General features: G+C 39.7%; 1 protein-coding gene across 2 annotated transcripts in view; it reads left to right on the forward strand.

Moving 5' to 3' along the window:
- The window catches only part of MBOAT1 (membrane bound glycerophospholipid O-acyltransferase 1), a 58850-nt gene that overhangs the window by 9041 nt on the left and 34940 nt on the right, over positions 1-14869 (forward strand). For both annotated transcript variants that reach the window (XM_072152460.1, XM_072152459.1), the window contains exon 2: positions 13861-14006. In XM_072152460.1, the coding sequence (XP_072008561.1) occupies positions 13861-14006 (146 nt within the window). The remainder of the gene's footprint in view (positions 1-13860; positions 14007-14869) is intronic.

Below are 14869 nucleotides of genomic sequence, written 5' to 3' on the forward strand. Positions count from 1 at the left end.
AAAAGCAAATCGGAAGATTATTGTTGTCAGGAGGGGTCCATCATCCATTTTCTGAGTGATTCAAAGTGCGGACAAAGTGCAATAGTGATGCATAGTGATATGTGATCTAGGAGAAAAAGAAAAAAGTATTAGTATCTCATGGTATTAAATGTAACACCAATACCTAACGGAGGTCGAGGAGACACGGAGAGCCTGTGGGAATCTGGAGGCAAGTCAGTCCTAAGGTAAAACCTAAAATATACCACTAGTTTTAAAATCTACATTAAGACCTTATGGTTTCAAAGTGTTGAGTATGTGGATCCACTCCAACTCTCTCCTTTTCAGTAATTTCATGCGGTCTCCCCATATTATTTTTCAGAATTTTTTGTTAGTAAATTTGCAAAAATGTTTACATTAGTTTTTTTCTCTAAAGATGGGTTGCAGAGTGTATATTAATGAGCAAAAAAAGAACTTTCTTGATCTTACCAGTTGACAGTAATGAAGCAACAGTGAAAAATGTAAAGGCAAATTGAAAAAGGATCGGTCCCAGCTCCATAATTAAAGATAGTAACTTTCTTTACTACAGCGACAACATAGTTTTTTTTAACATATGTAATAACAAAGGAAGTTACTATTTTTAATTACGGAGCTGGGACCAATCCTTTTTCAATTCGCCTGTGAAGTTTTGTGGCTGTGGTCCAGGCAACCTGGTCTCCGAGCTCTGACGAAAATCAATGGGATTCATCTGTGTATGGCAATTGGCTGAGCTATGAAGAATCCTTACAAAAGGGATTTTCTCTACTGAAAAATTTAAAGCTTTTATAATGCTTTCCGTACCAACTGTACTTTGTAATGGCAGTGTATATCTTTATAATGTACAGTGCACATGTATTCCATTGTAGGCTCATATAGTGGGATAGGTCACCCAATGTCTCCTCCTTTCTAAATCAGTGGAAAGAAGAGAATATCAGCAACAGCCTTTGTAATTTTATGGACAGTGACTTCAGTGGAGTCTTCCCTCCAGTTCAGCAACGTTTGTGCTCAGTGGGGTTAGGGGGGTTTCTCAGCAAGAGGGAGCAGGATAGAAAGATTTAGCTAGCTATGTCTTTCCATCCTGATTTTTCTACAGTATCTGAAGCATACTGGGGAGAAAGAGGCAAATACGATGCCTCTATGCGCCAATATAAGTCTATGGGTACGCTGGGCGTATACACTCAGTATATGAAAAAAAAGCGAGGTCTGAACCGTGCCTAACTATGATGCCGTAGAGCCTGGAGTGAAATTCAGCCACTATCAGATTCGTATTTCACAGATTGGGAAAACTTGAAAAGATGATTAGCTAATGGGTGCAAGAGGGTTTCACAAATAAATCAACTACACTTTAGAAAGAAAAAGAAATGCAAATGATGCATAACAAACATGATCTAATCTGGTTTGTGTGAATAAGCCCTTAGAAAAATATTTTTAAAGAGAGTTAAAAAGTACAAAATTCAGCTAAAACTGGTATTATGATCTGTACAGATGGAAAAAAAACTTCAAAATGTAAAATAGAGGTGTGTACATTAAATGTTTCTGTTTGGTTAATGTTGGTTGTGTGCTGTGAGGCTTAATAAAAATATACCACTTTATCAGATCTAAATGCTGGAAACTTGGCATCTAGATGTTCTTATTTCCTAATAAGGGAAAAACTACATTGACGTTTTGTACTTCAAGCGGCTATTGACCACAAACTACCAGGAGGAAACAGCTGATCTGCTTTCCTCATCCACTCAAACAAGGACGGACATGTATGTGGCTTTCCATCTGTCATCCATATTTGAGACTGAGGATTGAGAATGATGACTGCTTTTTATTAGGGGTTTGGTTGTGCAGGATTATTTTATTATTTTTGGATGGAAAAATACTAACATCTGCCAAGATCATAGAGTGTAGCCCGAACCAAACTCAAAAATAATACATGATTCCGCTTTCAGAATAATTACAGCCAACCCATAAAATTATATACCTAAAGGGACTAAATGAAAGACTCTAGTAGCCTACTATACTTCCAAGTAGTTAATATGCTTCATTCTCATGTAACTTAAAGGAAATCTATCATCAAAATCAAGCATGATAAATCAGGGACAGTTACTCATAGATTCTTCTTATATTTGTCATCCGTAGCCTCCTTCCTTTTAAAATAAACTTTTAAAATGTTGTTTATGAGCCTGAAAAGCTACTTGGGAGGTTCACAGAGCCCCTCTATGCTGCAAATTCACAGGATTCCCCCCGTGCTCTTTGCACACTGTAACAGGTACGAGGCCATGGATAACAAATATAAGAAGATTATCACAGTTATGGTCTATGAGTAAGTGCCCCTGGTTTATAATGTTTGATTTTGATGGTAGCTTTCCTTTAAAGGGTTATTCCGGAGGTTGAAAAACATGGCTGACCATGGTTTCTGACAATATTGCAACTCAGTTGCATCGAGCTGAGTTGTAATACTGGCAAAAACTATAGTCAGGTGTGGCGCTGTTTTTGAAAAAAGTTTTTCAACCTGAGGTGGTGATCAGTTGCCATGACAGCCTTTCAGAGCCTGTCATGGTGAGATCGCTTTAACCCCTACGCACACTTGGATGTAATAGTAAGTTCAAGCGGGAAGCTAATTTTTGCAGAAGTAGTATTACGTCCAGCTTCTAGCACCGCCTCACGAGTGGAGTTGGCGCCAGCAGCAGGGGTTGTCAACAGTATATGACTGAGCTTTCGCTGATCGCGGGTGTTAACCACTTACATGCCGCGGTCAGGCAGAAAGGTCTTTCCCCGATGGATCTTCTTCGGGCAAGCCCCGAGGTCTGACTAGTGGCCTGACGTCTCCGGCAGTCAGATCGAACTGTAAACTTTCTGCGCATACATATGCGTTTACACCACACTACAATACATTAGTATTGCAGTGCAGTATCTTGAACTTGAACCAGCGATCAGAGCATCACTGATTCAAGTCCAAGTTTGTATAAAGTAAAATAAGTTTACAAAAAATGAAAAACATAAAAAAAAATCTCTTTTTCCTTTTTGGTTTATTGTGTTTCGTGGTTGCATATTACATACTTTGGATACAACTGTGGCCACTTATAAATTTATATCAGAAGAGCAATGACTTTAACCCCTTACCGACATGTGACATAATAGTACGTCACATGCCGGGTGTGGCTGCATGGGGAGAGCCCTCTCCATAGCCGGTATGTTTGTGCTGCATATTGCTTAAGTGTAACAACTGAAGTCAGGGCTAGACAGCTTTGCTGGCTGTTAAAAAAAAATGGCGGCGCATGGGTGCCACCATGTTGACGAGGATCATCACTCCCTGTGACATCATCGGAGAGCGGCGATACGTCACCATGACAGCCTCGGGTCTTCCAAAGACCCGTGGCTGTCTTGTTTTAACCCTTTCATTACAATGTGCAATCAGCACATTGTAATGAATAAGGCGGAAAATCCCCATGTATTGCCATACAATAGTATGGCAGTATATGATAGGATCGATCAGACAACCTAGGGTTAAAGTACCCTAGGGAGTCTGAAAAACAGTAAAAATAAAAAGAGTTAAAAAAAATTATAATAAAAAAATCTAAAAATTCAAATCTCCCCCTATTCCCTAGAACTGATATAAGTATAAATAAACATTAAACATATATACTTACCCGGTCCCGTTGCGATCCTGCGGTGCGTTGTCCGGCGCAATTCATTAAGATTGTGCATCCGAGTTCCTGCATGTGTCGCTTCTGCGCCGAGGTCCGCCGGAGTTCACCTGCTTCTTCCTGGTGCATGTGAGTGCTTGATCTTGTGACACATTACCTTTTTTAAATTCCGTGGTTTGTCCAAATCCGTAGGGTTGTCCAACGGCCATGCCCACCGATTTCTGTCACATGCCAGCCGGCTCGATGCGCCATAATCCGATCGCGTGTGCCAAAAACCTGGGGCAATTCTGGGCAAAAGAGAAATATTCGGGAAACCCGACGAAAGTGCGGCGTTCGGACCCTTAGTAAATGAGCTCCATTATGTATGCCGCAAAATTACCACAGCTAGTAGTCAGATTGTTTTCCTCCAAGAAACCCACATGTTGATACAGGACACTTGGTGCTTTAATAATAGAAACTTTCCTCATATCTTTCACGCCACGGCCTCTAGTAATCAGTCAGGTGTTCTAATTGGAATACATGGAGCAGTGGGTTTCTCCCTGGAACAGTTGGAGATAGATCCTTAAGGGAGGTACATAATCCTGAATTGTAAACTACAAGGTCACACATGCACGTTGGTTAATGTGTATGGGCTAAATAAGGGGCAACATAAATTTTTAAAAAACTTTTTTGAAAAAATTAAGAAATATAGAAACTTTAATTGTGGGCGGAGATTTTAATGTTATCATGAATAGGAAGTTATCTGTATCTTGTGTATATAGTAAAAAAAAGCAGAACAGTGATCGTAAAACTGGTTATGGAATATCATCTTCATGACATCTGAAGGTATAAAAATGGTCCTGGGAAGGGCTTTACGTTCTGCTCAAGACCGTATAAATCCTACTCCAGAATTGATTATTTTCAAATTGAACAATTTGAAAATGTTAATAGAACAACCTTAAAGTTTAGAATCTAAACATAAAATAGATCTTGATAGTAATTCTCTGGAACAATTACAGGATACGCAATATAAAATTAAAAACATTAATAAAGGATTATGCTACTCATCTTAAACTAAAGCACAAACCTATGTAACAGGTTTGCAACAGATACTAGAGGTTTTCAGTAACTACTATTCCTCATTGTAGCTCAGGGCTACAAGGCCCCTACAGAGGCAAATATAAAGGATTTTCTTTACTCCGCATTCCTCCCTAAGTTAGAGTCTAAAATAAGTAAACAGTTAGATAAACTGATCACTGAAGATGAAGTCAGAAATGTAATTGGATTGTTAAAAAAAAGTTAAAACCCGAGGTCCAGATGGTCTACTAATTAAGCATTATATACTGTTTAGCAAAATATTAATACCACGTTTAACAAAATGATTTAACAGGGGGCTCCGATACTGAGAGAAATGCAGGAACCCAAGATAGTTATGATTCACAAATACGGTAAAGATCCCTTTTATCCAGAAAATTATAGACCAATATCATTATTGAATGCAGACTTCATCGAACTTGGCAAACAGAATGTCAGAAGTCTTAATAAAATTACTTTCTTCAGATTAGGTGGGCTTCTTACGAGGGAAAAAAACTCGAGACGCCACTAGGAGATTATTGGATTTAATTCAGATAATTCAGGGGTCCCCAGTGCAGTCCTGTCACTGGATGCAGATAAAGCCTTTGACAGGGTGCACTGGAGATTTCTCTACACGTCTTTAAAACTATTTGGATTTGGAGGTCTTTACCTCCAGGTAATAATGTCACTGTACAGTGAACAAACGACCAGAGTATCAAGTGGAGGATTTCATTTGTCAATTTTTCATCTTGCAAATGGTACAAGACAAGGTTGCCCTTTGTCCCCATTGATTTTTTAGTTTGTATGTCTCTCTCACAGGCAATTATATTAGACATGGATATTAAAGGAATCAAGGCAAAAGCTGGGAGGTTTGTTATTGGGTTATACGCAGATGATATTGTCATCACATGTCATGAGCCTCTGGCATCTTTGTCTAAACTGAGGGAAATTCACAAATTATCCTATTACATGTCTCCAAACAAGAGAAAGCAGTATTACACGACAAATACGTATTTAAATGGCCTGATAAGGGCATAGACTATATGGGCATCTTAATTGATAAAACTTTTGATAGTGTTAAAGATAAATATGGGAAAACTTGTAATCAAGATAAAAGAGGAAATAGAAAGTACATAAGATTGGCACTATCTTGGTTAATGAGAATAAATATAACTAAGATGTATATCATGCCCCATATATTATATATGATGAGATTTATTCCCCTTCGATAGCCACATGAGTTTATTAGAAACTTGCAAAAATGATCCTACAGTTTATATGAGCTAATAAAAAATCGAGGGCTTATAGAACAACAATGTGCACTCTGATAGAGAAAGGTGGCATGGGTGTTCCTAACATCCTGTTATATCATAAGGCAATGATCATCAAACCTATTAAGGGATTATGGGATAAAAAAAATAACAAAAATGTGTGGGCAACTATAGAAGATGCACATACGAGTCCTCTCTCTGTAAAAGGGGCTTTTATACTGAAATATCTGGTTCCACTGAGAGTGGAGTGTCTTTTAAGAACAACGAGAGATCTATTACATACAGTGGATAAAAAAAACAAAAGAAAATTTTAGAATCAATGTTTAATACAAAGATATTAAGTTGTTATATCTAAAAGGAATTGGTTTATCCATTGAGCCTACTCTGTGGAATAAACTGGGAGTTGAATCGCTAGAGCAGGTAATTGAAGAAAATAAATTAATGCCACTTCAAGAAATATGTCAAGAAAACTCAATGTATAATAAAATCTTTTTACAATATTTGGGGAGACAATATGGAATATCGAGAAGGAGGCTAAGAGGTATCCCTTCTCAACCTGAACACAGATGATATACCATCTGCATTCAAATGGACAGCACTAAGATTAATTGTGTGTGCCAGAAAAACAATAGCATTTCACTGGAAGACTCCGATGAGGCCAGAAATTGTTGAAGTACCGTATACACTCGAGTATAAGCCGAGCTTTTCAGCACAATTTTTGTGCTGAAAATTCCCCACTCGGCTTATGCTCTGGTATATAAAAAACTGTGATGCGGCAGGTCCGCGACAGCTCCGTGAGTAGCTCCTTTTCTTTCTTCATTCCGGCCCCGGGTCCACCTGGCACTGGTATGAAGAAAGGAGAGGTGCTGCTCAGGCCGTCGGAATGGTGAGTACTCAGTTTATTTTTTTTTTTTACGGGCAGGCTATACGCTACAGGGGGCTGGCAGGCTATATGCTACAGGGGGCTGGCAGACTATATGCTACAGGGGGCTGGCAGACTATTTGCTACAGGGGGCTGACAGGCTATACGCTACAGGGGGCTGGCAGGCTATATACTCAGCTTATACTCGGGTCTACTCATAGTCGAGTATATATAGTAATTTATAATCTTAGTTTCTTATCTTGTTTTCTCCAAATTATGTAAAAAAAGCTATATAAATGAATTGACACACAGAATAAAAATAACATTTTTATGGTATAGTGAACAGCTAAAACAAAAAAAGCTAAAAAATATTTAAAAGATTGATGCTTTTCATTTCTTTCATCAAGAAAAAGTTAATAAAGTCTAATCAATTAACTATAGAGGCCCCAAAATGAAGCAAAGTGCATCTCATCCGCCAAAAAAGAAGCCCTCATATGTCCACATAAATAAAGTATAGCCTTCACAATGTGACAATGCAAATCTGATCTGAATGGCGCTTCTTCCATTCTAAGCTTCGCATTGTGCCCATACCGCAGTTTACCAACACATATGGGAGAAATTGGTTGTCAAACTATGTTGTACTTTTTGCCATTTATTCTATTGTGAATGTTTAATTTTTGGCACAAAATTAATGTTTTTCCAAAATTTCTAAATCACACATCCATTTTGTTTTAAGCCCTGTAAAAACCCATATTGTTAACAAACTTCTTAAAAGTGTTTTTTCATACATTGAATGGTGTAGTTTCCTTAATGGGGTGATTTATCAGGTTTTTTATGGCATTGTAAGCATTCAGAGTGGAACTGCAGTAAATATTAAAAAGCATTAATAAAATAGCACAAATGTAAACTACAGGTCTTTCCCCATAAAAAAACCATACATAAGAGAAGGGGCTAGTGAGCATTAGGTGACTCCCCTCATAATATTTGTATAGCAAATATGATTTGTAGGGGTTCAGCTCACTGGTGAGAGCCAAGACAACAGACTTTTAGTTACAAAAACTGATTTGACTTCCAGTCTTTATTGTCAGTTGTGGTTACAGGCTTAACATGTACAGGCTCATAACTAACAGAAACAAAACAAAAGACCTGCCCGTCCGAGTGCTAGCTAACACAATAGCTTTTTCCCCTCTCTAGCTAATGAAACAAAACAAAGGCAATGGCAGTCTTAACCTCCAGGCTTGCTTCACTCACAGCATCACCTCTAGCTCTGTTCAGAAAGACCCCTCCCATGGTGCAGCTAGGGTTTCTAAACCCCTTGTCCAGATGCGGGCTAACGAGCTGCATTTAAGGCTGCCCCAGAACCTGGATTAATCATCATTGGCCATCCCTTTACCAAGCATAGGAGAAAAACCTAGCTGGAATATAGATGCCATGGATGACCTTTCCAGCCACTGCCTTACAGATTGTAGTAACAATTATCAACTTACAGTATTATTATTACCTATCCATTTATTAGAACTCAAAGACTCCCATCACAACTACAACACAAAGAAATCCATTCATTTGTGATGTGGTTTTAGGTGCAGTCACTTAATTTATCCGATGAAGGATGTTTATTAAACAGGTGAAAAACCCTGGGAACTAGTGGCAATACAGATTTGTTTACCTGTATAAGTACACATCTGTGTATAGTCACCACAATGGGCGGAATTCATAAAGCCAGAAAAGCCAGACACATAACAGCTGATCATTGTACAGGCAGTCCCCGGGTTACATACAAGATAGGGTCTGGAGGTTTGTTCTTAAGTTGAATTTGTATGTAAGTCGAAACTGTATATTTTATAATGGAAGTTCTAGACAATCTTTTTTCTTTTGTCCCAGTGACAATTGGAGTTTCAAAATTTTTGGTGTAATTGGACCAAGAATTATCAATAAAGCTTCATTACAGACATCTTACAGCTGATCATTGCAGTCTGGGACTATAGTAAAGCATCCAGAGAGCTTTACCAGAGGTCACATGGGGCAGAGGGGTCCATCTGTAACTATGGGTTGTCTGTAAGTCGGGTTTCCTTAAGTAGGGGACCGCCTGTAGTCTGAGACTGTAGTAAAGCATCCAGAGAGCTTCACCAGAGGTCACAGGGGGCAGAGGGGTCCGTCTTTAACTAGGGGTCGTCTGTTAGTCGGGTGTCCTTAAGTAGGGGACCGCCTGTACTTAGTAGGTACTGGCTGCAGTGCAGTGCAGTATAAAACACCAGTCTGATAGAGACAGGTTGGATCTGTGAAATGCTGTATTTTTGTTAATAACAGTGAATTAGAGAATGTGTCATTTTGCTATCCTGAGTACATATAAGAAATTTCTCTTCATGGGAATACCCCTTTAATCAATTCCCCCAATGTGTTCAAAGGTTTATCATCCAGCATGTACAGTATGTTAAGGAGATCGCACTGGTTTCGGACGCCATCTTGACTACTGTCCTCCATCTTAGATACAGCAGACATGTTCGCTGACCACTGTCCAGTTAAATTCATAATTCAAACTTCATTTTATGTAACCTGTTTTCTGGCCTGGCCACTAATTCCCTTTGACATTTAATGAGAAGCCAGTCTGTCCTTCATCTTTAGTTCAATATTATGATTCTGGAGTCCGCTTATCTCCTTCTCAGGAAATTAGTATAAACAATATCTGTGTACAAGGTCCCTGAGAACTGCATTTGGGATATTATGCATTTGGGATATTAAACGGAAGAGAAGATCTTTACATACACTAAGAGACTGAAGTGTGTCTTAGTTTTTATGTTCAAGTTCCTGGTACCAGGACAACCATGAAAGGGTTAATTAGGACTCACCTTACAAAAGTCAAGAGGGCTGTTGGGGCCCTGCATAAAATCCCTATCAATGTAAGTTTGGTAAATGGGATCTTTATGAGAGCACATGAGAATCATAAGGTCTATGGAACGGCCAAAGGAGCCCAGAGACAGAATTGTGGCAAGGCACATATCTGGCCAAGGTTACAAAAGAATTTTTGCAGCATTCTCATGTTCTCTGGGAGCTCTTGTATAGACAGGTGTGTGCCTTTCCTAATCAAGTCCAATCAGTTTAATTAAACACAGCTGGACTCCAATGAAGCAGTAGAACCATATCAAGGAGGGTCAGAAGGTAATGGACAGCATGTGAGTTAAATGTGAGTGTCACAGCAAAGGGTCTGAATACTTATGACCATGTGATATTTCAGTAAATATATGTCTGTGATGATTTTTAGTGGCACAATATATAAATAGTGATGCTTACACACACATGATATTAGTGATTATTATTAATATTACTGTATTGGCAATATATATGTGTGTATATATATATATATATATATATATATGTATATATATATATTACATAAAGTGTACAATAATCAGTACACTAACTTAAGTATCCCAGTGAATTAAAGTGCTAAAGTACATATATAAACCATTATACTTTGCAATATTAACATGCATCCATAAAGTGCAAAAGTGCAAGAATTGCAGCCTGAAAAGTGCAAATAAAATATTGTAAAATATATAATAAACAAATACTCCCCAAATTGCCGAATACAATACAGAATTATTAGTGTATTATAAAAATAGGTGTTAATAATGTGCATACATCCATGGAAAATCAGTCCATAGAACACCTATTATTTCCCCTTTAAAGTGTTCGCCTTCCTCATGTTCTCCACTATAGATCATAGAAATTCTCCTTTCAGTTTTCTTTCATCAACGAGACTCCGATCTCCCATTTACTCAGATCGTTTTATCGATCAAACACTATACAGGCGGTCCCCTACTTAAGAACACTCGACTTACATACGACCCCTAGTTACAAACGAACCCTTGGATATTGGTAATTTATTGTACTTTAGTCCTAGGCTACAATGATCAGCTGTAACAGTTATCAAATGTGAAGCTTTAGTGTTAATATTGATTCTTATGACAACCCAACATTTTTAACATCCAGTTGTCACAGAGACCAAAAAGGTTCTGGCTGGGATTACAATGATAAAATATACAGTTCTGACTTACATACAAACTCAACTTAAGAACAAACCTACAGACCCTATCTTGTATGTAACCCGGGGACTGCCTGTACTGAAATATAAAAATTAATGACTAACAAATGGCAATTAAAAACATTTATGACCAATTGTAGGAGGGGAAAACCGAAATTACTTGTTGAGTCCATCAGGGTCCATTGTTCCTAACGTCACAATCCACTTGGTTTTTCTCTGTAACAAAGTCCTTATAACATCTCCCTCTCTGCAGTGAATTCTATCAATACATATGACCTTAAACGTCCTAAGATCACATTGGTGAAGGATTTTAATATACCTTGGAAAAGTTTTTAGAGTTGTTAAATTTTCTACATCACAGGCTTTAACAATGTCCCGGACATGTTCCCTAACTCTTATTCTCAACTCCCTTGATGTTAAACCAACATGAAGTTTGTTGCAGCCACAAGTAGCATAATAGATCAAACTATAGCATAATAGATTTTGATGTCTAGCAGTTTTTATAATATTTTTTGACTAACCACTAATATCATTTGTGTGTAAGCATCACGATTTATATATTGTGCCTCTAAAAATCATCAAAAACATATATATATACAGAAAAACTCCTCCCCTCCCCTATTTTCCTCTCTTTTTCCTCTTCTTCTTTTTGGCCCATCCTTTCCCTCCGGTCCCCCGGTATTTATACCCTGGCTTTTGTTAATATTTTGCCCATGAGTGGTTATTTAACTGATATGTGCATGCTCCGGGAGCAGAGGTTTGGCAACGTGTGCGCACGGAGGATGTCCTCATACACTTGAGGGACGTCTGGTTGTTGCGGTGCGGTGGAGTCCGTGCGGAAGTGAGACATGCCCAACTTCCGGCTGCTTGGCCATGTTTTTTGATGGGGACATGATCGAGATTTAGCTTAAATTTCGCGAGCGGTAGACATTTTGATACACCCCTTGAGGAACCAATCTGCGAAACGTGTCAGAGGTGCCTGGAGCTGCTGTCATTTAACATGGGTAGGATGTTATTTTTCTGCCATGCATGTAACCTACTATGCAGGGGCTTAACTAGGAGCGACTGGCCCCATATCAGATTTCTGAATGCGGCCCCCCTTCCCCTGAGGAAATTTGTTAAAAGGCATGCCTTTTCATATTCCTATACAGTTTCCAGCTTTGAAAGCGTTTTTCTTCATTGCTGAAGTGTAAGCAGCTGTGTCCCAATGTGAACACAGCTGATTACACTTCCAGCAATGATGAAAAAACACTTTCAAATCTGGAAAACTCATAGTAACATCAAAACGCATGCGTCAATACACCCTTAAAAATATATATATTTATATACATATATATATTTACGCTCACACACATTTTTACGCTCATATATACACACATTTACATACACCACAGAAACTTATGCACACACTTTTATATAGTCTTACACATACAGCATATAGATATAAATTCATATGCACACATATATGTACTAGGATAAACATTTATACACTAATACATACAGTATATACAGTATATACACACCCTATGGACTCATACAGCATATACATAAATACACATACGGTATATACACACACACATACAGAATTTAATATATATGCGCATAAAGATGGATACATGCATCACATCTAAACATATATGTAAACTCATCTACAGCTAGTTACATGCATTTTGGAAGATAAGCCCCGCTTGGTGGGGGGATGATGTGGTGTTCCTGCAGGTTGGCCAGCAGCATGAAGATGAGGTGGGCCTTCGCCCCAAAAACAGGGCGCTCTGGCAGGCGGAGGATGAGATATACCAGCGGGTAGGCCGGGGTCCTAAGGATGAGGAGCGCCGGTGGGTGGGCAGAGGATGAGGTGCTCCGGTGGACTGGCATGAGGAGCAGGCGCGGGGTGGACGGGCATGAGGAGTGCTGGCGGGCGGCCGGAGGATGGGGTGCGCCGGTAGACGGGCCAGCGGACCATAGATGAGGAGTGCCGGGGGGCGGCCGGAGGATCAGGAGCGCCGGTGGGTCGGCGGAGGATGAGGTTCGCCAATGGACAGGCCGGTAGTCGCAGAATGCGGTGCGCCGGTGAACAGGCCGGCGACCCATGGATGAGGTGAGCCGGCAAGTGCACAGAGGAAGACAAGGTGTGTCGGCTGGGCGCCGGCCAGAAGATGATGTGCGCCAGTGGGAGCCCTAGCTGCAGGAAGGTGCACACTACGCAAACTGATGTGGGAAGGGTGGGGGGTGGGCAGAGAGGTACGGAGAACGGATTTGACAAATTTTGGTACCGCCATCCGTCCCGGGCCCCCATGCAGTCCGAGCCCCGTAGCAACCGCTATGGCTGCTACTGCTGTTGTTACACCACTGCTACTATGTGAGAATAAGGTGCTTAGCAAGAATTAAAGGGGATTACAGTGGTACATGTAAGCTTGGTTGCAATTGTTCTTGTACTCTTATACTTCTGCCCATGTTTGTGATGCATCTGCCTAATGGCTTTTTTTGGAATCTTGAGATGCTTTTTGTACATTGACTTTTAGATAATACAATAAAGACTAAGATTGTGCGCCCAATATCCTGCATGTGTCGCTTCCCCGCTCAGTTCCGACAGAGTTCACCATCTTTTTAGTGGTGCATGTAAGTGCTTGTGCTTGCCACATAATTTGAAAGTTAAATCCCACGCTCAGTCCAGATGAGACGGCACGCCCCCTCAACTGTTTCGCATGGAAGCCAGACCAGCTGCGCTAAAAAAGGTTCGCGTGCGCCAAAATCTCAGCGCTGACACTCGTTTAATACCTGTGCAAGCTGTGTAATCCCTGAAAAAGGCGCGCAGTCAGACAAAAATGAGCAGCGTGACCCTTAGCAAATGAGCCCCATTGTTTTTAAGACTGTGTACCTTGTACTCCATTTTTTTTTTTGGGAAAACCCTTCATGAATATACCTTGAGGCTTGGATGTATTATAGGGTTCTTCAGTTAAAAAAAAATCTATTTTATTTTAGGTCAACTTTGTGACATGTCAGCTGCTTGCTCTTGTCATTGCTGTGTGGTTCCGTACCTACCTGAATCCTAGAAAAGCACATACTTTCATCCGCCATGGCATCGCCACAATTATAGGTGTTTACCTTGCAGTATTTTGCTTTGGATGGTGAGTTGTAAATGCATATATATGTATTTTTTCACCCATAACTTGATTTTGTGTAAAAATATCTATTATAGTCAAGACATATATTTTTGGGCTCACTAAATGGACCTGGAGCTCAAAAAAGAATATCCTTCTGTTTTGTGGAGAAAAAGTATAAGGGATCTGTTTTGTGACCGATCCTCGTGACATATAATTGGTTTATTAGGTTTCCTTTTAATTTTTTACTGGAAAGTACAGTGTAGCATAATGTGGGTATAAAAAAATAACAGGACATAATTGAAAGCCCATAAGCTGTGTATTTACAAAGAGACTACCAGCATCTTGAATTGTACAAAGCTGTGTGTGTAGATTTGTGTAACCATATCTTTGTGTGTGATGTAAGTAGCAGTGGGACTGTGAAAAATGGATTTATATTTCCGGATGGTAGCTGGATATGGAGCACTGCAGTTCCCTCCTATGGGAGCAGATTGGCTAGGGAGCAGTGGCAGTGTGAATGCAGAGATCAGAGAGTTTGAAGGGATTCCCTTAAAGGAAACCTACCATCAGGAATACACTAAATGAGGTATTCTGGATGGTAGATGCCATTCTATCTACTGAGCACTACACTGCCTTTAACTAAATTTGTAACCTTACCTAACTAACTAAAACATTATCTATCCTTTATGCAGATTAACTTCAGAGGCTGGGGCGTGGAGTAGCCTGTCACGGGCTAAGGCTACACTACGCTCTTACGCTTCAGGCATTGCCCACGCATGCACAGTAACTCCTTCCTCTTTTCGGCAGTGAGCCAAGTTACTGCGAATGCACGGCTGAATACCAAAGAGAACTGTGATGACGCATGGGGAGGTAAGAATTTAGAGGCTACA

The sequence above is a fragment of the Engystomops pustulosus genome, chromosome 5 (assembly GCF_040894005.1).
Source record: "Engystomops pustulosus chromosome 5, aEngPut4.maternal, whole genome shotgun sequence".
Lineage (NCBI taxonomy): Eukaryota > Metazoa > Chordata > Amphibia > Anura > Leptodactylidae > Engystomops > Engystomops pustulosus.